Below are 27,594 nucleotides of genomic sequence, written 5' to 3'. Positions count from 1 at the left end.
CTTAAAATATATGACACGAAAGGAGAAATTGCTCTTAAAATTTACAAAGCTGATACATGTAGGAATGAGTATTCTAGTAATAAAGATGCTGTTTTACATTACTCATTAACTTTTTTTTCAAATTAGGAAGATTAAAAGACAATTTCTAATCTATTCTAACTTTTGTGGTTTGAAAACCTGTTTTAGTAAAGATTATAAGAGTACTTCTTTAACATTTTCCCCAACTGACCCTCATCAAGTGTAGCCATGTGTTTCCTGTATTCATTGATTGTTTACCTTTGATATTTGCGTATTGCAGGGCCTATTGACGTTTCATTCATTAGTGGTTACTTTCCCATTGGCTATTAAGTAGGCCCTGGTTATGTACATAGAAAGTGATAGTAAAAGATACGCAAGCGTAAATCTGAAGACGCATGCGTACTAGCTGTTCTTCATTCGATCAGATGTTTCCTCATGGCAGCAGCGAAACGGTTGTGCTCCGGTCTCTCCACAAATTGGAATGATAAAAATGGCAACAAATCGAATTCTAACATTTCCCAAAATGGACAGTTGCGTAAAGTGGAAAGTTTACTTGATATCAGTGCAAAAATTGTTGCCAAAAACATTCCGTTTCAAACTGTAGAACAAAGATTTGACCGAATTCCAGAACCTGTTCAAAGTCGAATTGTGTTTTGGTCATTTCCGCGTAACGAAAGGGATATTTGTATGTATTCTTCATTTGCTGTTTGTTCTAAGGATGGTACAGACAACCAAAAACTACCGTTTCATTTAGGCGTGAAGCTTCTTGAAAACGGTGCTGTGGATAACGTATTACAAATAGGTAAGAGACACCACACCTCTAGCAATTTATAGAGTTCTTTCAAGTGCAAGTATGTCATGCATGCAGATGTAATCTTGAAGAGAAGTTTTTTTTCTCTAAGAAAATTGTTAAAATTATGCAAAAAACATTGAGTTTAATGTGTGGCTGTTCGGCTAATCAGTTGGACCTCGATTATTCATGTCCGTAATTGTCATTAAATATAGCCCAGAAAATGACATAGTTTATTCTTGTGTATTACATTGTAGACTAAAGAATACACAGTTATCTTCTCCGTAAAATATTTCCTCCTTCCAATATTTAAATTTTGGCCAAAGAATGACCTAAGTCAATGAATAAAATTTACCAATAAGCTTGGTATTGATCCAGTGTTAAATTCGTCTTTGTTCCCTGACATTATATAATTATTTGTATAATGTATGCCTTGTAATTTTGCCTGCCATTGTTTGTGACAATCCAATAATCAGTCTATTGATCATCATATTATCACCTTTGATTGGTAACCCAATTAATCTGCAAGCTTTATCCATGGGATATCAGGCTATTGATTTTGGAAGGAAAGGGCCCCAAGAGCTGCAATCCTAATGATATATTACCATTGGATATCAAGTGTTAATTTTCTGTTTTCTTCATTAGAAAGAATCCTGGTGAGACTGAAAATCCAGAATTAAAATGAAAAATGATTCTTCTCCTATTTTTATTGGCAAACTGCAATCATACTGCTGCCAGGCTCAAGTCAGTAATACATTGGCAAAAAAGTTCAACTTGGTAATTTTTTTTCTTTGGAACCAACCTGTTTATATACATTTTGCAAACTGTCTCATTTAGATGTACTCAGGGTAAGATAGTGCCATGCTTTAGTATTTATAAATCATGTCATGAACTCTACTTTTTCTTTGCCAATGATCTAAAATTGGCAAGTCATCTGTCAAAAAAAGTTCTAATGTTTATGGATTATACAGCTGAGGGAGGCACTTGAACCATATGTATTGTAATGGCAAAAGCTTCTGGACAAACTAAATGACAAGAGGTATCCTGCAGCATAAATTTGATTACTTTTTTACAGTTAGATAGGAAGTTTTAAGGGATCATTAACCATGTCTTGGGGATCAACCAGACATATTTACAATGACTTCAGGGACCAAAACTGAGATTGATCTTCTGTATTCTTTACCATCATCATTACTCATAAATGGCTTTAAATGAAAACAAATCATTCAAATACATGTCAACGCTTCCATAAATATCAGTCAATGTACCACAAATATCAAGTAAATGTTTATGAACTACAATGTAACTAACATGTATATGTACATTGTACATTTGTACAATTTTTTCAGTCTTTTAGTTTATTCATTTGATGCTCAGAAATAACTGAACAAGCTAATTTTCCTCATCTACAGGAATTTAAAAAAATTACTAAAAGGACATCATTTGTATTCATTAGTTTTTTCTTCTTCCTAAGGAAGGACCTGGTATCAAACATTCAAATTAACAAGACCACAACATTTCTGTCAAAGTAGTGACAAAGACCATATATTTAATACAATCTTGTATTTATGGCCCTTAGATATGAAACTGACCTAATCTATAGTCATAGTATCCAGCTTTCATTCTTTTATAATGTCCAGTAGGATTAATTTACCTCTAAAAAGTCAAGAAATTTGTAAGAGTTAAATTTAGCTGTGACCTATTAGGCATGTGTGGTTGAAGGGACAGACTGTATGTCTGGAAAATAGATATGATTAGTTTCTCGTTTCTATTATTATCAGAATTATTCTACAATAGACCTCTGAAGTAATTTTTAAGTTTAATTTTGATGCATTGTGTATCTTTGTATTTTGTTCAGTATTTTCTTTTGCTTCTCAGAGATTCATTTTAGAACATCCATAACTGCACAAGCTTAAAACTTGTATTGCCAATATTTAAAAAAAATGCAAATTTATATTGTGTGCTTTTAATTCAGTATATATGTTGAATTTTCTGTACATAGTACATTGTACATATACATGAAATGTAACTTGATGTTCTTTCAAAATACAGATGGATGGTGCTCCCCTCTATTTTTTATACATGCACAAAATGTAGCTAGGGTATTGTATATACATGTACTAAAATTCCAACATTTCTTTTCAAGAAACATGTATAGGACTTAATCAATTTTCTGAGTACTTGTAACTCCTAATAAAGTGTAATTTGATAAGCCTTAGTTTTTATCTGTAGCCCCTAAGTACATACATTTTCAATAAGTACAGTACATGTACATTTACTCACTACTGGAACATGTACATGTATAAGAAGTTACTAATATTTATGATGTTGAACAGATGAAAATAGTCAGCCTTCCTCAGTTTGACTTTAAAAAAGAAACTTTCTGTCCATGATTTACTGCCTGCTACAATGTATTTTATATTCATGGTAAAAAGAAATTTTTTTTTACCTGCAGGAAGACTGTTCTCTTTTGTTATTTCTAATGGCACAGGACTAAGTCATGACTTATCATTACCCTTTTAGTTCAAATGCTCACATAATTTTCTATGATACTTTGATGAATTTTTGCAAGCACTTGAATGTAGTTGACCTAAAAACCTATTTAATTGTTAAGTAGCTTACTGTTCATTTACATTCTGTACAGAACATACAATTGAATAAATCTACAAATGTAGACCTGAGAAATACATCATTCTAGTTGTAAAAGAATTTTTATTAAGATCAGGAAACAGTACATAACATAAATGCATCTCCCTAAGACCAGAGAAGAAAACTTGACTGTTTAAGGTTACCCTACCTACAGTATCCCATTTTTTTTCTGCCTACCCTAGGACATTTTATTGGTAATTTTAATGAAGTACTGCTTAACTATCATTTTTCGGTTGAGTACTATTTAAGTCAAGAAATCCTCCCGTAAGTGCCTATGTAAAATAATTGGAAAAAATGAAATGATATTACAATGTACGTACCTATCTACCTACAATGTACATTTGTACCGTATTTATTCATTCAATGTAACCTTAAACAAAGTATTTTTTTCTTGGCCTTATAACTTATTGTAAGAACTTTTGAAAAAGAAAAAAATCAAGACATTTTTTTAATAGCTTGTTACTTTTAGTGTCATGGTGTTAGCATTTAAATTGTGTCTATTGTTGTAAAAATTATGGCCAGAGCAGCATGCTATAGTTAGTAATACATTTTTTTTGGCATTTCAAGTCCTAATATGGCTGATACAATTTACCACACTCTGTTCTTTAACACATGTTTATCAATATAAGACATTTTAAGTATTTTAACCTCTTCAGTATGCTTCCTATCTACTGTACACTTACCATCTGATCCTTACACTGTGTTCTGACTCCCATCTGTGATCTCAGGAGAATATCTGACAGACTAAGATATTACACACATCATGATAAGGGGACATATGGAATTCTTCAACCATTTAATAAGTACCCCATTGGTACCCCAGTATTGGCAGATCTCCCACTGGGCTTAGGTCATTATGCCAGACTCCTTCTGTTTATCAAGGTCATTGAACCTTGACCTTAAATGACTGATTGTAGTGACATTGTTTTATTGAAATGTAAACATGAGGCTAATCATGAATTTTCAAGATTTCTGTAATTAGTACCAGGAACTGCACTGAAGATAAAAAAGAACACTCTAAAATATTTCCTTTTGAATCATGGTATCTTTATTTTTGTCTATATATATTTGCAGCACATGTTTACATAGGTATGATTTTGATTAATCTCTATATGAGTCTTCTAGGTGGTATGAAACTAAATTTTGTATTGACCCATTTTAATACATGTACATGTGTATAACTTTATTGATATTTTTGTGCAAATCTTTGGATCACTGTAGATCACTCATTTAGATTATATGTGTGGGCCCAAAACTTTAAATTGATCCTTAATTTTAATGCTTTATTTGATAGTTTGCATATGTGTTTAGCACATTCCAGGCATATATTAAACTTTTATTTATATTCAAATTTTTGACTCATTTTATGGTCAATAGGGTTTAAATATCGGAGTAGAATAGAGGCTTGAAATGTTTAAACCCTCGGGCAGATGGTACCTATAGAGTAAACGCCTTCCATCTGATTAATAGTGAGAAAATAGTATTGTTAAGATACAATAAAGCCAAGATTACAAGGATCGACAAGTGGCTTGAAATTTCTCAGTGGACAGTCAGTTGTTATTATAACTCATTTCTTGACCACTATAGGAATTATCATAAATCATTGCGTTAATTGTTGTATTTGAGGCCGATCAGACTGGATTGAAGTAATACAAGGACCTAAACACTAAGGGTAATACCTAGCAGTGTTGATTATACACCTGGTCATCTGAATTTTATTAAATATTCAAAGAATTTATATTCAATACAAATTTTCATGGTTAAATTTAACTTTTATTCTCTAGTTTTTATGCATGGTTTCCAAGCTAATCATCCTTTAATAAATTCAGGTTTAGATGTAATTTATATGCCTTTAATATTGGGGAAAAAAAATGAAAAAATCTTAACAGTGTTTAGTACTTTAATCACATAGCATCACTATTTATACAACTTTAGACACAAACATTCCTTCAAAAATATGTAGATGTTGCAACCCACAGATGTCTTGTGTCATTATCTTACATGTGCATTTATGATAAAACTCTCTGAATACATTTTTTATTTAGAATAATTTTTTTAATTGGAGAGGTATACATGTTAACAAGTCTCACGTTAGGTTTTAAAACAAAGTAACTATGCTGTCTGATCTATTTCTACATATTCCAATGTATAAGTGTAGCCTTTGTTCGACCATATATCTTTGTGTCATTCATTGAAATAGGAACATTGCACTTGTGTCTATGGTTTTTATAATTAGTTGAAATATTTAAGCAATAATAGTTTTGTACTTGTTTCAGGATTTCATCTAAGTGGTACTGTTACAGAGCCAGCAAACCCTCTATTCTCTGGAGAAACTGACAAACTATATAAAGTCTCCATTAGCTTTGATCGGTGAGTGTTTCTCAAGTACCCTAAGCGCCAGGATGAATTTGTATCATCAACTAAGAACTTTGATCAACTCATGCCATAATTATATAATTCTGTTCACTAAAGTCATGTGATGTTTTGATAAGAATTTTGTCATGCTTTATTATATTAATTTTTTTTTAATCTTGCAATTAATAGAATAAAGTTTATGATTTTGACCTCACTATCTCCCCTTTTATACTAATTCTCTTAGGTTCATAACTGTTTATCAACAGGAACATGTGTAGTTTTTACAAGAAAGATATGCATAGTCCTAGACCTTTATATGAATAAAATTTTCAAAACAATCAAGTAAAAGTATTTACAATCTTTAAATGAAATCTTTTGCATTTGTGTGTAATTGTATGAAATTACTGATAAAACTCGAAACAGAAGCATAATCTTTGTTAACTCTTTGTTTTACTTTCTAATTTCTTTCAATAGTCATTTTCAAATGAAAACTGGAATGCCAGGCAGTAACTTCTATCATGAAACAATTTACAATTATATTATGCAGAACATTGAAGCACAAAGAAGTTTCAAATTGCTTTTATATTGCTAGAGCTTGGGGTAACACTGGAGATAACATTGTAAATTTTATGGAAAACCTGATCAAATATTTGATCTTCTTTCTTTATCTTGCCGACCAAGTCTTCCTGTTATTTTAGGATACCCCATGTGAACAAACTTCTTCACCAAAATCAAACAACATCGATCAACTTGAAAAAGTCTGTGTAATTTTTGATTTCACCAGTGACTAAGAAGTTTATCTCCAGGCTGTGTTGGATTTCAAATCAATGTCACAAAGACACTTGTCATATGAATTTTGTGTACACAATGATCCTGAAACAAACACAGGGCAGACCAGATTATATAAATCTTCTATTGATTCTCGTATAGCTAGTAGCTTTGTAGCTGTTTAAGGGGAAATAATTGGATATCGAGCCCAAGTCGATAGATCTCGAGTAAAATGGATTGGAGATTCAGTTATGATGGTTTATGGGATTGATTCGTTAGAGCCATCTTTATATCTTTGCAGTGAACTGTAATTTTTCCAGTAACTGACTGGTCGATCCAGCTAAGCATTAAAAACATGGTCCTTTGGTAATATTATAAAGGTTGAAGTCACTGATATATATAAAGTTGGATAATTTATTGTCAAACTATTTCATTAAAGACAAAAGCCTGCCACTCACGTTCAGATTGTATTATTTCTAAATAATGATTTCCTTTCTTAGTCAGAAATAACTTTTATATAAAATTATGGCATCATGAAGGCTCAAATTACAGCTGTCTTTCTTACTTTGAATAATCAAGATTTTGGTTGTCTTCAGTGTATTGATTTAGATAACTTGAAGTTTTCCTAATCAATTTTATGTTTATGGGATCATTTGTAAGACACTTCAAATGAAAACCAATTTTTTTTTTTCTAAATGACTTTTTGATATGTGAAAGTAGACATAGCTTGAAGTTGCTACATTTTAAAAGGTATTCTATTTCTTACCAAATGTAAGACCAATTAAAGTTGTTTACTGTTAGTTTACTAATGTTTTCGTAACAGTTTTTTCCCCTTTAAAAATTTAGCATTTTCTTAATTTCATTTAAAAACTGTTATTGTTCTTAGAAAACAATTTAATATTTTAGCCTTTTGTGTCTTTTATATAACAATAAATTAAAAAAGACGATAAAGTTTGTACGTGGGCATTAAAATAAGTATGCATTTATTTATTCATAATACATGTACAATCATAAATGTTATTTTTTGGTTAAATTTTGTAACATGATATATTCACTGTCAGAAACTTAATTCATCTTTGAAACAACATATACAAGTATATAAAGGAAGGAATTAACATTTAAACAATGTTTACAAGCAAGCCTATATGTGAAGGGTAGTGTGACGTCAGCTTTCAAGATGATGGTTTATGTTATCTTGAGATAGCTGTACTAATCAGGAAATAGAACTTCATATTAGGGTACAAGTTTAGGATATAGATTGAAGTACATAATTGATTTTGATCAGTATCCTTTTGGTCACTGTATTGTACCAATAGGACATACAAGTAATTCTGATAACATATGTTAGCCCTATCATGTCCTTTTGGTCACTGTATTGAACCAATAGGACGTAAAAATAGTTCTGATAACATATGTTAGCCCTATCATGTCCTTTTGGTCACTGTATTGTACCAATAGGACGTACAAGTAATTCTGATAACATATGTTAGCCCTATCATGTCCTTTTGGTCACTGTATTGTACCAATAGGACATACAAGTACTTCTGATAACACATGTTAGTCCTATCATAGCTATTTTTTTTATTTTCCTGTTGGACACTGTAATGGTGTATTGAACTGATAGGGCACGGTAGTCCTCTCAACTCAATTGCATTTGTTTGTCCAAACCCTTGCCCTTTGATTAAGTGTTAATCAAGTACTTTTATCTTTTTTTTTCTAAAATAAGCATTAACTTTGACCTTTGAATTCCACCTGTTCCTTTTCACCTTACACCTTCCACCTGTTATTTCACTGTCATTTGCAGTTCATCCCAGTTGGCTTTATATTCTTATATTCTTTTGTTTAAACCTTATCCTTTATAAGCTGCCCTGTGACTTGTATTTTGACTCTGCTATCAACTTATTCAAATAGCAATATGAAAGTTGGTCTACAAATAAATGCACTTGTTGGGGGAAGAAATATCTTACAATTCTTGGTGAGTTTAATAAAAGGGAAATCATTGGTTTGATGTTGGGGTATTGTGTCCTCCTATGTCCACACCGGCCTCATCTATCATAAGAACCAACTTTTGCTTTGAGTTGGTCTTAACATATGTGTGCTACATTTCTATTCATGTATAAAGAATATGTAACTTCAAATCCTATGAATGCCCTAACTTTTAATATCTTAAAAAAAATATAAGATACACTGTTCTGAACCATCTACGCACATTATTTCATTAACAAATTAATTAGCCTGCAAATGTACATTGTTTGTGATATCACAAGCTTATAACTAAGTTCTTTTTGACAGGTGTAAAATAACCTCAGTAAAATGTGGTTGTGGAAACAAAGACATTTTCTGGTGCCAACATGTTGTAGCTTTGTCGCTGTACAGAATACGACGAGCAGAAAGTGTGGAACTTCGTGTGCCAATATCAGGTGCGGTGTATATTATAGTATAATTTTAGGCTTTGACCATGGATGATGGAGCTATTTGTACTCAAATAACATTTGACTTTGTTGATAAATGGACTTACCGGTGCTTCCCTTAGTTCCCCTGTAATCAATCAGTTAGATTGTGACATCAGTCTGTGATGATATATCATTGGTGTCTCAGCCAATGGGAATATGTGCGTCGCTGTTATTAGTTCAAATCATTTCCTAAATGCATATTACGTCACTTCCAATCAAGCAATTTTGAGCCATTCATGTTTTGGAGCATCTACAATGTGGCTGATGCTCTGTCCCTATTAGTATCATGGGAAATCACATTAGAGGACTCAAGATTTTATGCAAGAGTTGAATTATCACATTTGTATTCAATCTTCACCATTTAGCAGTAGTCTGTGGCCAAAGCAATTTTTAAAAGAGCATGAATAATTAGCTATCACAGTCCAGCTGTTATCATTTTTATCAATATCTGAAAAAATGTGTTTCTAGCATATGAGAAAAAATGATAACCTGAAGTCTGTGTATGTGTATGTTGAAAAAGTTTTAGATACCTTTTTATAAAAAAAGTAATTACATGTTACTTCTCACAGTTAACACAAACGAGTTGGTAGAGACTATTTTGTGTTGCATTTTTGTAATTGTGAGGTATTCAGTGAACATGTGTGACTTATGCTTCCCTGTCAGAGGTAGGGCTTGGGTTAGAACAAAAATAATTTTCCCTGCAGAAGTGCATAATGAGATTGCTCATCAGTTTTACCCCAGATAAAGCAAACAGGTATATTTGGAGTTTAATGTTTATGAATAGAACTGGTTCATGTACTTACATGTACTTCTTAGCATGGCAATTAAATTCATTTATTCATAATGAGCATGATTTCAACAAATGACATATTTTTTGCTACTCTACTCTATTTTCTCTTCATATATACATGTCCATGATATATATATATTTTTTAGAAACTTTACTACAAATGAGTAGAGAACAGTTACAGAAATTTGCCCAGTATTTAATATCCGAACATCATACTGATGTTCTTCCTACCGCTCAAGATATTGCTGACCAAATTTTATGTGCTAAATCTGAGATCAATCTTCTTCCAGGTACAGTATATTTAGACGATAATATTTATTTAAGTACCAGTCCACCTAAGAATAATGCAGTAGATGATTTTTGGGTCAAGAGATCACATTTCTTTTTCTGATATGGTATTCAGTATGCTTCAAAGTATTCCAGAAAGTCTTTCTTCTGTTGGTCAGAGATAAACATAGGTATGACCAATTTTGGCAACACATTTTATATCTTATAATTCCAATATCTTTTAATAGAAGGCTTTACCAGAAATATATTTGTCCATTTCATGATAAAAATGCCTCTAACTACCTATTACATCAAAAATAGAAGAATGTGACTTTTTTTCAGATGAATCTCATTTCTATTTTTGTATGATTCTTAAATAGGCTGCTACTTAATATGTTGGCTATTATATGTCAGATGCAAGTATACAAATGGATTTAAGTTACATGCATATTTTAATGTAGGATTATAGAGAATAGGAAAGCTGTTGATGGCTCCTATTTGAATTTTCTGTCAACATCTTTGGGAAAGTATTCAGACTTGGGTTGTTTATAGTCCCATGCAAATTGTATTGAAACAAAGTATTATAGCATATTTGGTGAATTATGATAAACATCGTAGTTTAAAACATGAAATTTCTAAAGGATACTTTTACATTTTAAAAAAATATAATGGTTATGAGTTGTAACCTCAAATAACCCTATAAACTTTCACTTGGGAAAATTACCATGTACTGATATGTGGTGTAAGCTAAGTGGATGTAATAGGAAAATGAATAAACAAACACATTTTAGTAAATTGATAAAATTGACTTAATCTCATTATTGATTTGAGTTTCAATTGAAATTATGAGTATTTAAGTTTGATTTTGTCAGTTTCTAAGTACACTGATTTTCATTGTTTTATTATTTTAGGCTTGTGACTAAAATGATAACACAGTAATTAGTGACACTTATTATACATATCATTGCTTTATGAAATGTTTTGACCCTCTTGCAAACATAGTGAGGCATTTGAAGATTGTCCTTATAATTTCATGGTTGGTTTTCTTATTTTTGTTTGGATATTACTGTGAAAGTACTTTGATTCATGGATACCAATTTTCTAGGATAAGGGAAGAAACACAAGTTGGATTCTTGAATTCGTGGTTTGGAGGTTTTCAGTATACACATCAATGGACATCTCCTTTTCGCTGGGAACAAAAATTCATGGTTTGGCCTATCCACGAAATCCACGAAAATTGGTACCCCATGAACAATAAAACTTTCACAGTAACTTGTACTTAAATGCATTGGATTAATTATACCCATGCTTTGAAGGAGAGCGACTATACTGTGTTACCCTTGTCTGTGTTTCCGTCTGTAATATATTTTTCCGTCACACTTTTCTTGACAACTAGTCATTACAGTGGCTTGAAATTTTAACACATTCTTCCTGTAGGTATGCCATATAGTTGGATGAATTTTCAGGAAAATTTGATTACAACTTCTTGTTTTTCTTAGGACTTTGTTTATTTTCCTTTTATCATAATTGAAAGCAAGGGTATTTCTAGTAAACCATTGCTCCCAGATAGCAATAAAGAAGTGATAAAAGAATGTACATTCTTTACAGATGACATGGTTTTAGTAAATCAGTGCCATGTTAAGTTTCATGACTACCATAATTTGTCAATATTAACATTGTTGTCTGCTTGGCAGTCTTCAGAGGTTCAGATGTGCCATTATCTTGTAAGTTTCTTCTAACTAATTTTTTTACCTGACTGACTATCATCTATTTGAGCATAGGAGATTGTAAAAATGCTATCAATTGACCATGTATTGTCAAAGTCCTAAGATCTGAATAATGTTTTGTTTATGATGATGTTACAATCCCCTGGCTATTTATTAGAAAGGAAAAGCAGGATTCTTTTAACAGTAGTAAATGTTATATATAAAGTAACAAGTTAGCTTTAAGGTACACCCAAACCATAAATAAGTACATTTAGTATGTCAATTAATACACTGATATACTGTTTGTGTTTCAAGAAAAGAAAAACTTAGTCAGAATAATTAACATGGCCACCCATATATAAATTATTAATAATGACCAAGATGAATTATTGAGGTAGACAACAGTATGACTCCCCAAATGAGTATTGTCTCGACCAAAATGTTATAGGACATTTTATCTCCTTATTAACATAAACATGATTATATGAAAAAGTATGATTTAAATAAAGAAATTATGTCATGATTATGTATATTATACACAGGAATGAATGTCATTTGAAGTGAACAAATCTTATCAGGTAACAAGATACTTGTGTGGATCCAATAAAATTAAGATTGTCTTATTTCACCTTTAAGGATTCTGATTATTGTAAAAATCTTGTTTTTCTTAAAAGGGGGGGGGGGTGTCCTTTCTTCAAGTTTAAAAATATTGGTATTAATGGCATCAAGATGATATATTTTCTTTTAAAACTTATAATCTGTGAATAAGAAATTGGATTAAAAAAGTTAACAATTTTAACAACTGTTCAATTATTGTTAGTCCAGTAATTTGTATAATGACAAATTTTTTCATGTCAATAAGTCCAGATCACTGAATACTAAGTTGCTTGTAATGCCTTTAGGAGGGGTGTCTAAATTTTGGGCTTGCATATCTATGTTTAACCTCAAAGACTCTTTTTGTGTTAAGAAAACAAATATATCTTGGGAAAACATCACTCAATATGAACTGTGCACTTTCTGTTCCCTTGTCATTTTGACAGTTGTATTTTAAATTATAGTTTTTGTTCATACATTTATAACAAATTGCTTTGTTCGTTTGAATGCCATTCTTCCTTGATTAAGGGCATTGTGTACAGTATAAATTTACTTTATTATGTAAAGTAGAGAAAAGAGACTGCCATATTTAAAGGAAACAATTTTTTTCCCTATTCTTTTACATGGAAATATGATCGTTTTTGTTCAACATAACACAAGTTATATTGGTGATTATTCAACAAAAGACAGAAGTGGAAATGTTTTTTTTTTTTTTTAAATAAAATACAATCGAAACTGTTACAAGTACATGTATCATTTAATGGTTTTTGTTCAGCTTTATGTGAATTATAAAATGTTTTTTGCTTAAATGTATGAAATTAGTTGGAAGTCAAAATTCACAGAAAATGATGTATGATGAATATATGGTTTTATAATTTTTATTAGAAACAATTTTTCTGAGAGCTCCGTGAAGATGTAGGAAGCATCACATAACTATACCGGTAGTACTGTATATGTACAGCCACTTGATTTTAGTATATACATGTACATGTATTACAACCATTAGTCACATGAATATTATTGAATTGATTCTGTGATTAAGTATAATTTTGATCTTTTATGAAAACATCCTATTGATGAGGTCCTTCTGACAGTCTCCTGTATAATTAAACATCTTTATATGAATATGATAAGGGGATTTATTAAGTAAATAGGATTAGGGTCGGGTTGATAGGAGACACAGGACACAATATACTCCTTGTATGCATTCCTTTTTCCTTTATTTGCACATGGAGAAATTTTTTTTGTTCATGAAACTCACTAGGAAAATAAATTCAGGTGAAAGGAATTTAACATACCACAAGACAAAGTAATCTGAATTATCAAACATTGCCAAAATATTGAATGTTAAAACAGTATTCACATGTTATTTATCCCATTGTTACTTAAAATAATTTATTTAAGTGTAATTTTCTTTTATCCTTCTGTACAAAGAAATTGATTCAACTTGTCGATTTATAGAGTTACAACTGCTTAAGTATTTTAAGATAGTACATAAAAAGAAGAAAAAAGAGCTTATGTTAAGATTTGATTATACTGTACCTATTGACTATGGACATGGAGGCCAATGTTTTCACTTTTATGCAAAAGATTTAGTGATAGGAAGTTATTGAACACTGCCATGAGTCAGTCAGATACTCGGCTGACCAAGCAGAATAAATGTTTCTAATTAAACTTGTTTTCCATTGAATAAAGTATAAAACATTATCACCCAATCGTTGGTAATGTGTGAATGGAGAGAAATGTTCGTTTTATCGATACGACAGACTGTCTTTTCATCATGAGTTCCATAGCATATCACACGACCATTCAGGTGGAAACACGGTAATTAGAGTTACAACAGAAGTGCAGTTTAAGGAAGGAGTAGTGAGGATGCACAAAAAACTATTTGTCCTAAAATGGCGAGGTTCAGTTACAGTGTCAACGTCGATCTGAACACAGTTGACAATATTTTGTTTAAAGTCATTTTGCCATCAAGAAAATTGCTTTATTGACAAAAGGATACAGAAACTGTCATTAAGGCTTACAAAACAAAATTCAAAATGACACTTTATCGTTGTTTTCTCTGAATGTAGGGATAATTATTGGATGAAAATGACATTAAGACCCATGTACTTTTTATTTCTATTGTTTGGAAAGATTGTTTTTTCTCTGAGAAATGGGTCTTTCCCATGCTAGATAGTTTTCCTGATCCTATTGATTTAGCCTGCGTATAATATGACATTAGTTCAGCCATTTGACAAGTATAATGCTATGTCTTTAGTCAACATGCTTATGCTTCTTTCTGTCAGAGATATAGCTTAAGGGCATTCTTATGAAATTATTGACAAAAATTCGAGTTTTCATTGATCACTACAAATACAAGATCAATACAGGCTTGTAGTTAAAGTTGTAATATAAAATGTTATTGATGCATTGATTTACAGAAGATGTGCAGGCACTCTGGGTAATAACTCTGCCTTTTGTCATCATAATTACCCACTGTCCTTTTGTTAAATACAAAAACCAAATAACTTATTGCTAGAAGAAGCATTCTAGCTTTGCATAATTCATCTAATTTTATTTCTTTCCTTCCATAAATTCCCAGAGTGACAATCTAATGAAAATAGGCAGCATAGGGAGTAGAGAAATGAACAGAAACTATCGGGAGAAATAACATGGTATTGGATTTCACTACAGTTGCATAGGGAGATAGCATGACTCTCCCATTGTAATGGAAGCAAAGTGGGTCTTTGTATGTCAGAATGAAAAATTATCAACTTTTTGAACGGTTGATGGGAAACATGTTGTGGAGCTGTTGTTCATATATATATATAATTGCTGAAGTAAAGAACAAAGGAAATTTCCTGTTAGCCATATCTAAAGCCATCATACTGATCTTGTTAAAATGTTTGTTGGCTGTATGTTTTGTCTTTTTATCTTTAGCAGTTGATAGTTGAAAGTTTAACTAGAAGTGCTGTATTCAACATTGCCCTGTACTTTTAATTTCTGATAGCTAGTATATGTTGACTTAATTATTGGTGGCAGTTTGTCTCAGCTTTTTTTTTTTTTTTTTTTTTTTATCAAAGGCCTCACATATTACATATTGTTAAATTTGAAAAATTTTTATAGATTTTTAAGGGTGATAGGAGTTGAAAATCTTTTGCTAGCTTTGTGGCTTAGCTTCTCTGTTCTTATCAGTGTAGAATGTAACAAAGAAACTTCAAAATTTAAAGTAGACAAAATAGTTTAAATGTTTACTATTTTTTGGAAGGCACAAGATCGTAGATGAGCTTCAGCACAAAGGATGAGTCTCTATTTGTCAACTCATCTGATAGAAGACTTTTAAATTATGTAAACAGATGTGCTCAATACCCAGATGTGACTTGGAAACATTTGTGTAAGGGGATCACATTTGTGTGCATAATAAGTGCTCAAGTGTAGTGATAAAGACCACACAAATTGCTTTCTCAATTGACCCCTCTTAGATATTTGGCAATGAAGGGAATAGAAAAGTTGGCAGAACTTTAGAAAAGAATTTTGATTTTTGTCTGTGGAACACACTCTAAACATGAATAGATGGACTTACAAGGGAGATTAGAATGGGTGCTTGAATGGACTTGATAACATTTTTAGTAGATTAATCTATGTATTAAATGTGTTGTGTTTTTTGTGACGTTTAATTAGAATACCTTTTGGATAGATCTCTTAATGGTTACTTTGACAAACCAAATAGAACAGTACAATAAAAGTTTAAATTTAGTCTTTACACAAGGTGTGCTGTAAAACCCATATTTACAATTTGAAATATTTCCCTGGGATCACAAGTAATCGGCCAATCTGTCTAGTGTTTAATTGTTATTGGCATAGCTTTTCAATGAATAAACTGCTGTGTGTTTGTATTCTTTGTGTCGCCTGTAGCTATATTGACTTAATGATCAGTGTAAAGTACTGAATATTTAGGTATAGTCTGCTTCTCTTTGGTATAAATATCCTTTTTTTTAAACTGATAGAATATTATCTTGATGTTAGAGCGAGATTTATTTTTGTCCAAAATAAACATACAAGGAGAATGGCCCACTTTCGTTTTATTTTAGTTTACTAAAGCACAATTTTATAGCTCTGTGTCATTGTATAATAAAACTGTGAATATATGGCAAGTGATATCCAAGTTTTATCGGAAATAGAGGAGTAAACAGAGTGATTTAACAGAAGTGTATTTAGCTTTGTGTGAGATATCTGGGTTAATGATCATGAAAACACACGTACTAGGCTTCAAATCATATCTATAACCACATGGCAATTATAACAACAAAAATGATGGCAATAACTTGATGAGTGGCTTTTACTGTCACTGAAACTGCTTAAGGGAAGTTGGAGTGTCTTTTTAATTAATGTGGTTACACCAGAAGCTATTATCGGTACAGTTTTCTTTTCTCTTAGAGATTCTATAGAACAAGTTATACTAATAACAAAGAAAAAGTACATAGCTGTAATAAAGATGTATCATCCATGGAGTTTCTTGTATACTTTCTAAACCAAAATCAATTCTTTCCAAAGCCTTGTAATTACAAATTGTGTAAGAAAACTCTGTATAAGCTGTAAAATAATTACATATTTACTCCAAAGTTAGTTTTATAAAGTTGATAGCAAGGTTCAGATCAATAATAATGACTCTTGCATGCTCTATGAGAGCCAAACATTGATTTCAAATGAAATTTAAGACAACACAGGATGGCATGCTGATTTTGAATCTGCTTCTGAAATCTAGCATGATTAAGGCTCATTTTCAAGGATGCAACATAGGATCCCTGTGTGATTTTGGCACTGATAGCTACTGACAATGTAATAAAACTTAAACATTGACACTTCTGATACTTGAATAATTAATCAGTGTATCTGGCAAAATGAAGGAAAACTAACACTTTGTTTGCCAATCACCATTTCTGTAATTATGGTTACACTGATAAAATTGTTATTGAATTATAGATTGTCAGATAATTAGAAATCATAGATTAATTTAGGTTCATAAAAAAATAAATTTGATAACAATTTACATGCATTTTTTAGTAACTCAGTGTATTTTTTATCCTACAAACTGTTGCAGCTTTTTAGAAATAAATTTAAACATGTCTTTCTCCTTATGGTATTTTTAAGATAAAATGTACAAAGTTGATAGCACAAACCAAGGTTTCTTTATCTAGAAATTGGACACAGGTTCTGGTAACAGTTGGCCTTTACAAAGGTAATTATTGATGGTGTAAATCTATATGTATCTAATTACAGGTGCTCCTGATCCCACGGCTGGTGCTTCAGTTGATGATGACAATAGTTGGCATCTTGATGAGGAGCAAGTTCAAGAACAAGTTCGTTCTTACCTATCACAAGGAGGCTACCTCAATGTCTCTAATCAACTCACCTTTATGTTTGCAAAGGTAATTTTTCCATCCATGTATTCAATTATGATATGCTAATTAATGGTAGATTTTAATAAGGGATGCCATGTATTGTGTTGCCCTTACTTTAGTTAAAAAAAATAATTTCTTCAATAATATTTGGAATAGAATTATGAGCTGAAGAATGACTGAAAGTATTTTCTTTTTCGAGTTAGTGTACAGAACTCAGTGAGAACACAGTTTCACTATACTTAGTGAAAATATACATTTTTCATTGAAACAAATGAATTCTCCAAGTTAGAAAGTTAAATTATTGTATTTTCAATATGAGCCTTAGTGAGTGCTTAAAATGCCTTCTTTTAAGTATGTGGTTTTCCATAGCATAGTGTTTACTAATACTCGGTTTAGATATTAAATATTTTCATTAAATAATTTTCCACCTTTTATCTACTTATATCTGATTTGTTTTTACATTTTTAAAAAGGTCAGAGAGATGCTGCGAGCCAGAGATTCAAATGGTGCTAGAATGTTGACATTAATTACAGAACAGTTTTTAGCTGACCCTCGGTTACAGATTTGGAAATCTCAAGGTCAACCAATGACAGACAACTGTAGGCAACTCTGGGATGAATTAGGTATATTAATTTTTTTCACCATTGTGTCTGACTTTAAAATGCTACATTTTTTTCAAGTGGAAAATAAGAAATTTTCTCTACTTTAATTCATAAGCAATGTAATACTTGATGAATAAAATTACATGTAGAAAATGACCACAGATGAGTGAGTGTGTGGTACATATATACACATTTTACTGTCCTAATAATTTAATTGCTTGTCTCATTTACTTCTCATACTTTGAATGTAACTTCACAGATAGTTTCAATCAAGTAAAAAGAAAACATTTTAAAGCATGCATATTGGGTTAAAAATTGGAGCTTTAATTAATTGGTATTCAATTACAGGTGCCTTGTGGGTATGTGTGGTTTTGAACCCCAGTTGTCTCCCTTCAGATAAAGAATACTGGCAACAGTTACTAGATCGATGGTCAATGTCATCAGTGTGTCCATTAGAAGATGCCGATATAAGACCCACAAATGATGTTCTTATGTCCAACATGGGAGTTGGTTCTTCTATCATCAGTTCTACATCAAGTGAGCTATACAGGGTTTATTGTGAAACCAAATACATCCTTCTGCATTGTATTTTAATTGATGTACAAAAAATTATTGGGATGGAGAGAACCATAACCCTAACAATTGCTTGCACATTTTCATTGTTTGTTCTACCTGTAGTATCTTTTATTCAAGTCTTTTTTTACCATGTATCCAATAGAAGAATCACTTTAACATATGTTAAGAAAATTAATAGATACGATTGGAAGATCTGGTTAATATCTTAAACATGACTCCAGTTGGTATTCTGAATCTACCAAAAACAAGGAAAAAAATGAAAACAACAGCATACAATCTTTTTTTGAATGTTTATCAGGACCTTTCTCAAATCGACCAAGACCAATATTCCAAAGAGCAGTGGATGCCAGTAAATTAAAGTGGGATGACAACCATCTACAGAGAATACTAAAGGATGATCTGTTTAGAAACAAAGCTATTATGGATATGGATATGGTTGACTACTGTGGCATGCCTATGTGGAATGGTAGGTCAAGTCAACTCTAAAAAATGACATTTGTACAAATTGCAGGGATGATTTTCTACCATTTTTTAGTGGATTTCCGCTATTTCAAATCCAAATTTCACCGTTACGATTCTTTTTTTTTATTGCATGTTTACTATGTACTATTTATTATTAATTTTGCCAATTTCTGCTTTGTTTGTTGACCGTGTAAAATCATCTCTGAAATTGGATGTTCAGTTGTTGGGTTTTAACCATTGCAGTTATGTAGAATATTTATATAATAAAACCTTGTCTTAGTAAGGATAAACTTCTGTAATTAGAGTATTTAAATAGAATTATTTCTTTGTATGCCTACAGCTTCTAAAATCAGTAGGGTGAATTCATCTTGAATCCAACCATGCAAGTTTGATTGAAGATTTGATGTAGTTTTTTTAATTTATGGGACATCCCTAGATTGATTCAATGAAAGGTGGCTCCATCATTCTATGGACTTTCCATTTTAGAACACTTTCCAACAGCATGTGCCAGAGTTGATGCCCTTCGTTCCCATGGTTACCAAAAAGAATCTTTGCGACTGGCTGTCAGTATTGTCAGGACTTTGAAACAACAACAAAAAATATATCAAGATATGTACAGACATCAAAATGAAGGTAAATTTATATAAGGATTGCTTAAGTATTACAATGACTTAAATGACAATTTTAATGTTGACCATTCATAACATGTGTTAGCATTAATATTTGTTTATTCATAAATGAACAATTTTTTACTAATAGAGTATTTATTTCATTCAGATTGCAGGTTAGGTTTTAAAGTATGTGTCACAATCTCTTATTTATTAACTTAGTGAAATCTGTCCTTACTACTATCGTAATTCAGGTCTTGTGTGGTGGTTTTTAGTTGTTGGTAAAACCAAAGGGTGTTGTTGGCAAAGCCCAGCCTCGGGGCACCTTACCAAATAACTTGGTCAGGGTATGACCTACTAGCAGCTTGGCTTCTATGTTGATGCTTCAGTCTATTCCCAGACCCTTTGTGGGTCTTGGAATACTTTCTTGCTCTTCCTGTCTATGAAGTGTGAGAACTGCAGAATGAAATCTGTCATTAATTATAGTGAGGATGGTGTAATAAATGTGAAGAAATTTGATGTAAGACAGTTACATACTGAGCATCAATTATCACATTGATAGATGGTATTTATGAGTAGTAAACAAAGTAGTGTGATAAATAAGAGACAAAGTTTAATTGTCTTTGAAGGAAGTTATTTATGGAAGGAAATGCCAACTCACTGTTTGACTTCAAACTTATTACTTGATCTTTCAGATATATTCTAAAATGTCTTGTTTGAACATTAATAAGGTGAATATCATTCTCCTGTTGTTCAGTTATGTATGTATGTATGTATAGAGAGAGTGCATCAGATGGTGATGAAATTGTGTTGTGTTTAAATCTTATATAAAAATATTTGTGTTATCACCTGTTACATTTAAAAGGTGAAAATTCTCACCAAGACACTTTCAACATCTGTCAAAATTAGTGAGTGTGTTTTGTCAGTCCTGACTAGGAGTGATGTGCCCGGTTATCTTTCTGAGCTTGTGTTAATCAGTTTGAATATGTGATTCTGTCTCAAGTATGACTGTTTCTGGTTTCATGAAGTAGACTACTGATAATAAGAAATACAATTATATATTAATAGTTCATTAAATTCTTTACAGATTTATAATAAAAATACATGTAAATTATATTTAAATGACATTGTTTCTTATTTACTATCTTGTAGACCTTCCCAGCACAAGTAAAGGTTGTAGTTCTCAACTCCCTGTCACAAATAATATTGAGGGATGGATTGGTCATGCTTTAGATCCATTAGGTGTATTGTTTGAGTCCCTGACTGAAGTGTCCATAGCACAGGAGGGGTCTAACAGAACAGGTAAACACACAATATTTATGCATGCTTGTATCACATAGAACAATATTTTGCAAACATGTCTTTCTTTTGTGCAAATACTCCTGATGCTTTGTGAATTTGAGCCTTGAAAATTTTTTAAACTTGCTTCAAGTTCCAGTGATAAATTTTAAGTATGCACTCTTTATGAAGCTTAACTGCTTTGTAAAATTAAAATATTTATTCTCTGTTTAAAAAAAAAACCAACAGGAAATGAAAAATCATTTGATGTTAAAATGGCTGTATTGAACTTTTCTCTTATTAAATACATGAACTTCTGCATCACATTCAAAAACAACCACGAATATTCCACTGTTGATACAATTTAGATTTTTTTTTCAATTTCAGATGTATCTAGTCTATTGTTCAATGATGATAATAACAGTTGTTTACCACCTCGGTATCATCATGTAGCCGTCCCTGGAAGTAATGATAGGATGGAGTCATACCTCACACTTGCTGTTGAAGCTGCTTTAATATGTAAGGAGTTGTCAAATATGTCATAATTGATCTACAAAGTAAATTTTTGCCTACGAGTTAGTTTGATTGTAATGTTTTATTGACAAACTGCTGGAATTTAAGTCCAGTCCTTATTGGGAAACAACCATATTACTAAGTTGGGAGACTAAGATATTTTATCTTTGAAGTTTTTCTGAAAAAAAATATGTTATTTGTATCTATGTCCCAAAATACTGTTTTCAGTCTAAATTTTGCAAATAAATTTGAAGAAAAAAATACTTGGCTTACAGAATGTCCAATTCTTTGATTTTCCAAGTACTAGAAACAAATTTTCCAAGCCCTTATCCACTTTTGGACAAAATTAATTGGTTCCTTATAAAATTTAACGAACTTTATATTCAATATGTAGAAACAGGATGCTAGGGAAACTGTTATGTCAAAAGTCCTTAAGGCTTGTTACTTCAAAGACTGTACAGAAGTGCACATTTCAGCCATAAATGTTAGATTGTTAGATCTATAAAATAAATATTGATCATCATCTACCCTCTCAAAATGTAATGTCCCTTCGAGAAACTTTTGATTATAATAAGCTTACTATTCCCAATAACAAGAATAATTTGCTATTTCATTTAAGGTTTAGGTCAACAAAGGCAGATGCCATCTGGTGTTTACACTCAGGAGAAAACTGTTAAACAGGAAGAAAAGGTGATAGCCAAGTTACTGACGATTGAAAGAGACCCTATGATTTCCTCTGTGTATCAAAGACAGGCTAGGATGCTTTTAGAGGGTAAACATTTTGTCAGTCCATTTTGTATTATTGAATTTTGGTATGCCAGTTGGTAATGTCTTACTAGTTAATTCAGTTGGATTGTTGATAAACCTTTCTCCAATAATGATTTAAAACTGTTATATCACCTTTTGTCAGTTGTGACATCTTACTCATATTGATGTGCCATAAATGCTTGATTCTGAAATGCTATTCCAATAGGGTATTATATTTTCCCTTTTATTCTTTTTTTCTAGTAGTTCATTTTAGTAACTATATTTGTAAGTCTTCTCTATATAGACTCAACCTCAATATAGTTATAACAAGTAATCAAAGTAGAGTGAAACACAACTTATTTATATAGATATCAGTGGTTTTCACAGGAAGAAGATTCCCATCCACCATTATAACAATTTATTATTATGTTGATGTATTAATAAAATTATTATATTTTGTACAGGTGGAAGCAGTTCAGCACTAGGTATTGGCATTCACTCAGAGACTTACCCTATGCATACCTTTGCTAAATTCATTTTTAACAGTTTATTACCAGTAGATGAGGATCTGGCTTACCAGGTTGGACTGAGGGCAATGAGGTTGGTAGAACTTAAGTGATTTTTCTTTTTTTAGCTGATTGAAAAAAATCATGAAAAATCTTTTTGAAGAAATGAATAATTGTGCTAGTTTTTCTAAATTAGACATTTCCAGTGATGTTGTAAAACCATATTACAGTAGTTTAATGATTTCAATATTACACATGAATTAAAAAGTTGATGTTTCCTTACAGATTGCCTGTGTTAGAGAACACAGATGAAGTAGATGATGGCATGAATAACATTGCTTCCTCTGCTCTGACTCGGTTCCCACGGTGGTTTGTTCTCAGTCATGTTGAAGGTCAGCAGTGTGACCTGGCCTCAACCCTGCTAGCTGCTGCTAAAGGTATGAAGAATTCATGAACTTTTGGTACATTTTGAAAGTATTATTGTTTTTAGGTACCAGTAGGGGCTTGGTTGGTTGGACAAACATTAAATTTTGAAATCTTTAGAAAATATCAATATTTAATATGATAACAGAGGAATACAAGTTCTAAATCCCTGTGACCCACAAACATACAGAAATACCTGTAATACTTTAGTTTGTGACCAGTTTTGAAGAATTAGCATGCTGTCAGATTCAATATGTAAATGGTATGGCCTATGATTTTTAAAAGAAACGTATACTTGTATTAAAATCATTTGTAATGTAATATGAGTACATAAAAACACAAAATTTGTTAAGTATATTGTTAACCATATTTTTTAGGTAACATGATGAGGTTGAAGACAGTATTGGAAGTTTCACAAAGACACATCCACAGTTCATCTCATTTGTTTAAATTAGCACAAGATGTGTTTAAGATTGCAACAGACAGTACAAAACATATGCCATTGTTGAATGCTGCCTTTGAACTTGGGTTACAAGTAAGTTTACATGAAGTTTTACACTATGCATAAAGCTAGATTTTCCATAAGATGCAGTCCAAATTGGACTTCTCTTGCAAGGTGGAGTATTTTAACGTCACATTTATAAAGTTGCTTAAAGAGTTGAAGATCTCATTTACTTCATCATTTGTGACACAAATGTGCTGATGTGTGTACCTTCATTATGTGGCACATATTTTGATAGGTGTCATATGTGACTAGTGTATTTTGGCAGGTGTTAAATGTATTTTGTGTATTTCCAGGTGATGAGAATGACCTTGATGACAATGAACTGGAGAAGACGAGATATGGTCAGGTGGTTAGTCACATGTGCTACTGAGGTTGGAGTTCAAGCTCTTGTTTCTATCATGCAGAATTGGTTCTCATTATTCCAGCCAATAGAGGCAACAGAAATGGTTGCCACGACAATCATGTCTCATTCGACTATGCATCAACTTCATTTAAACTATCACCAGCAAGAGGACTTAGCAAGCCATGCCAGGAATCTTGCTTTGCAATGTGCCAATAAAGACCCTCAAAATTGTTCTCTTTGTGCTCTTACACTTTGTGAGAAGAACCCTGTATCTTTTGAGACAGCATATCAGATTGTGATTGATGCTGCAACCCATATCATGAACTCAAGTCAGTTGTTTCGTATTGCAAAGTACATGGAACTTAGAGGATACCCACACAGGGCTTACAAATTAACATTACTTGCCATGAAAAATCTACATTTAGCTTACAATCAAGACACACACCCTGCAATAAATGACATTCATTGGGCATGTTCACTTAGTCATTCTCTTGGAAAAAATGAACTTGCCAACATGATTCCATTGCTTGTTGATAGTGTTCAGTGTGCAACAGTGTTATCAGACATTTTACGAAGGTGTACATTAACTGCTCCAGGACTAGGAGCATCAGACAGTAAAAGGAGAGCAGTAAAATTGTTGTCATATGACAAGAATCCATTGAGGCCATTGATGGAAGCTACAATACGGGCATATATCAATACAACTCATTACAAACTGACCCACATTAGTCCCAGGCATTATGGTGACTTTATAGATTTCCTCAGCAAGGCAAGGGAAACATTTATGTTAGCTCAAGATGGACAATTCCAGTTTGCTCAGTTGATTGAAAATATGAAACTGGTATATAAAGGAAAGAAGAAATTGATGTATTTGATAAAGGAAAGATTTGGGTTATAATGTTTGTTGAAGAAATGAGCGGGACCAAGACATGAATTATACCTCGTTTTTCTGTGATCCGGTGACTAGGCCAAAGGCTTTCACCATAGATAATGTGCTTTATGTTAGCCTCTCTTTAGAATATCATGTGAAGTGCTACAAATATAATCATTATTTTTTATATTTATTTATTGATAATGTCAATCTCTATTTGGTATTTATTGAATATGTAAAAGAGAAGGATTGGTACATGAGTAGGTTAAATAATATTGACAGAAACTAGTGTAGATACTGTACAGACTTGCCAGAATTTTATTGGACTCAAATAAAATTTTGTCATGGTGATGGTAGGTTCTATTGCTACATGTATCTTATGGAGGGTGAAATGTAAATGCTTAAGTTTTTTTTTCTGAAATAAGTATTAGTACTTTTTAAGATATTTTTTTACTGTTGGTTGCATTGTTTTGAAAAAAAAGAATTATTTACCTTTAAAGGAAAAGAGAGATGTGGGTTGATCAAAAGAAATATTGAGCAACTCATTTAGATAAGGTCAGTGATTGTACTTTTGGTTAAGCATTGCATCACTATAATTATTAAAATACTGATGAGGACCTTCTTGTTAATTTAATTGTACAGTATTTATTTATATTTATTATGGAGGCTAACATATTTCACTGTAGTTTATAAAATCTTAATAGAAAAAAAGATCTAATTTATTATATTATTATAAAAATGCCATTTGATGTTGCCAAAAGTTCTTTTTAAAAGAGGAAATATTTTCAGAGATTGGCCATAATGTTTGAATTATGTATGTATGTTTATGTCTGTATGTTTTATGTTGTAAATTTCTGTTAATGATTGTGGGAATTTCTATAATGTTTGTTCTAAAATTTTGTTTGTCTATTTATATGTTGGTTTTTGCATATTTTATACACTAAAATATATAATTTCAAAAAACAAATAATTTTTGTTACATATTACAAGAAAAGATCTTTCTCATATATTTTGAATTACCATAATTGTTTTTTAATTCAGTTTCAAGTCTTGAAAACTCATATTTGTTCACTTTCTAAGAGAGAGAGAGTTGCCATTTTATCACCATCCAAGTATTTTTATGTAGTTTTCGTTCTGTTGTTTTTTTTTAAGAAGGTATGTATTGTGATCACATCTTTTTGTTTTACAATAGTAATACATTACCTTTTTAAGAAAGGTATGCATGATAAAAGGAAGTAATGATAAACTTGATATAAATTCCCACATAGAATGTTTCCTTATGACTATTGGTGCTAAAATATTTTATTGAGTTAATGATAGTTAAGTTTGTTTAGTTGGTTTTATGCATTTATTTCAGGACAGATTTTGTTAATGTCTCAGCTGATTGTCTCCCTTTGTATAATACCTCACATTTTTGTCATTTTTTTCATTAAGTCAATCATAATAGTTAAGACTATACAACTACAGTTCATCTCTTAGCAAATCTTTAACAATACCAATAATTTTACATGTTATACATGTAATTTACAAGTAAAATAAAAAATATTGTTCAGAATAGTTTTTACTTTGTTAAGCATGAATTACCATTAATCATGGAACAAAGAGAAAAGAAAAAAAATTAAGTAGTTGGTTGTAAATTGTGATTAGAAAAGAAGAATCACCAAATCATTAATATTCATTTCTGAAAATCATTCCATTTCATTTGTTTATATGCAAGGATCAAGCAATAATAAACAATAATTGTGCAATAATCAACATATCCTACAGCTTAATACTATTCAGTTGACAAATTTGTAAACTGGTATTCCAACTTGAATCTCTACATTAAAAAATTAAAATCTTAAAAAGGTTTATTTAGTGAAGCCTCATAATGAGCAATAAAAAGATCAATAAGAGTAATTCATGTCTACCTCATCTTGCGAGTCTCAAATAATCAGAAAATAACATTTCTGTTTAAACTCCCCTTGAAGTTTACGGATTTGTAACATTATAGCTGTATTATGTTCTTTCTATATGCAATATCATATTTGTATTTGGTAGATTTGTATTTTCTACAAAAACAATGAATCAAACGTATGCTGTAATTAGTTTATGTCTAAAATTTACAGCATTTTTACCAAAGCTTTAATTAGTTGTAGATTAGAATTTGTCAAAGTTCAGAACTGACATGATCTTTTGTAACAAATCAGTTTTTTTCCGTAAGTATCTTTTATTTACTTCCTGTTCTATTGTCTTCATGTTATTGGTTAGTGCTTTGTGTTTATTTATAGTATCAGACATCTAGTCTTTTCATCATGTTCTGTATATTTTTCACTGGCAGTCAGCCAATAAACAAATTGTCTATGGAGAAAATTTCTATTCAATAAAAAAATCAGAAATTATA

At 31.4% G+C, this 27,594-nt stretch overlaps 1 protein-coding gene across 1 annotated transcript; it reads left to right on the top strand.

Annotated features, from left to right (window-relative positions):
• The first annotated feature begins 426 nt into the window (after positions 1 to 426).
• LOC148629366 (zinc finger SWIM domain-containing protein 6-like) lies at positions 427 to 27,594 on the top strand. Its single transcript, XM_088549300.1, has 16 exons — positions 427 to 820; positions 5,734 to 5,827; positions 8,873 to 9,000; positions 9,970 to 10,113; positions 17,656 to 17,804; positions 18,250 to 18,400; positions 18,728 to 18,916; positions 19,254 to 19,421; positions 19,904 to 20,050; positions 21,178 to 21,327; positions 21,691 to 21,822; positions 22,436 to 22,588; positions 23,028 to 23,163; positions 23,355 to 23,506; positions 23,870 to 24,027; positions 24,291 to 27,594. Exons 1-16 carry the CDS (start codon positions 454 to 456, stop codon positions 25,236 to 25,238), a joined length of 3,366 nt encoding a protein of 1,121 aa, XP_088405426.1. The 5' UTR covers positions 427 to 453; the 3' UTR covers positions 25,239 to 27,594.

The sequence above is a fragment of the Perna viridis genome, chromosome 1, assembly GCF_037379345.1.
Source record: "Perna viridis isolate PV_CMFRI_1.1 ecotype Kerala chromosome 1, ASM3737934v1, whole genome shotgun sequence".
Lineage (NCBI taxonomy): Eukaryota > Metazoa > Mollusca > Bivalvia > Mytilida > Mytilidae > Perna > Perna viridis.
This window is presented reverse-complemented; position numbering and strand designations above follow the sequence as displayed.

Coding starts and splice junctions, on each gene's coding strand:
- LOC148629366 (XM_088549300.1), top strand. CDS start 454: ATGGCAGCAGCGAAACGGTTGTGCTCCGGTCTCTCCACAAATTGGAAT. Junction 23,507..23,869: donor CCTGCTAGCTGCTGCTAAAG/GTATGAAGAATT, acceptor CATATTTTTTAG/GTAACATGATGAGGTTGAAG. Junction 24,028..24,290: donor CCTTTGAACTTGGGTTACAA/GTAAGTTTACAT, acceptor GTGTATTTCCAG/GTGATGAGAATGACCTTGAT.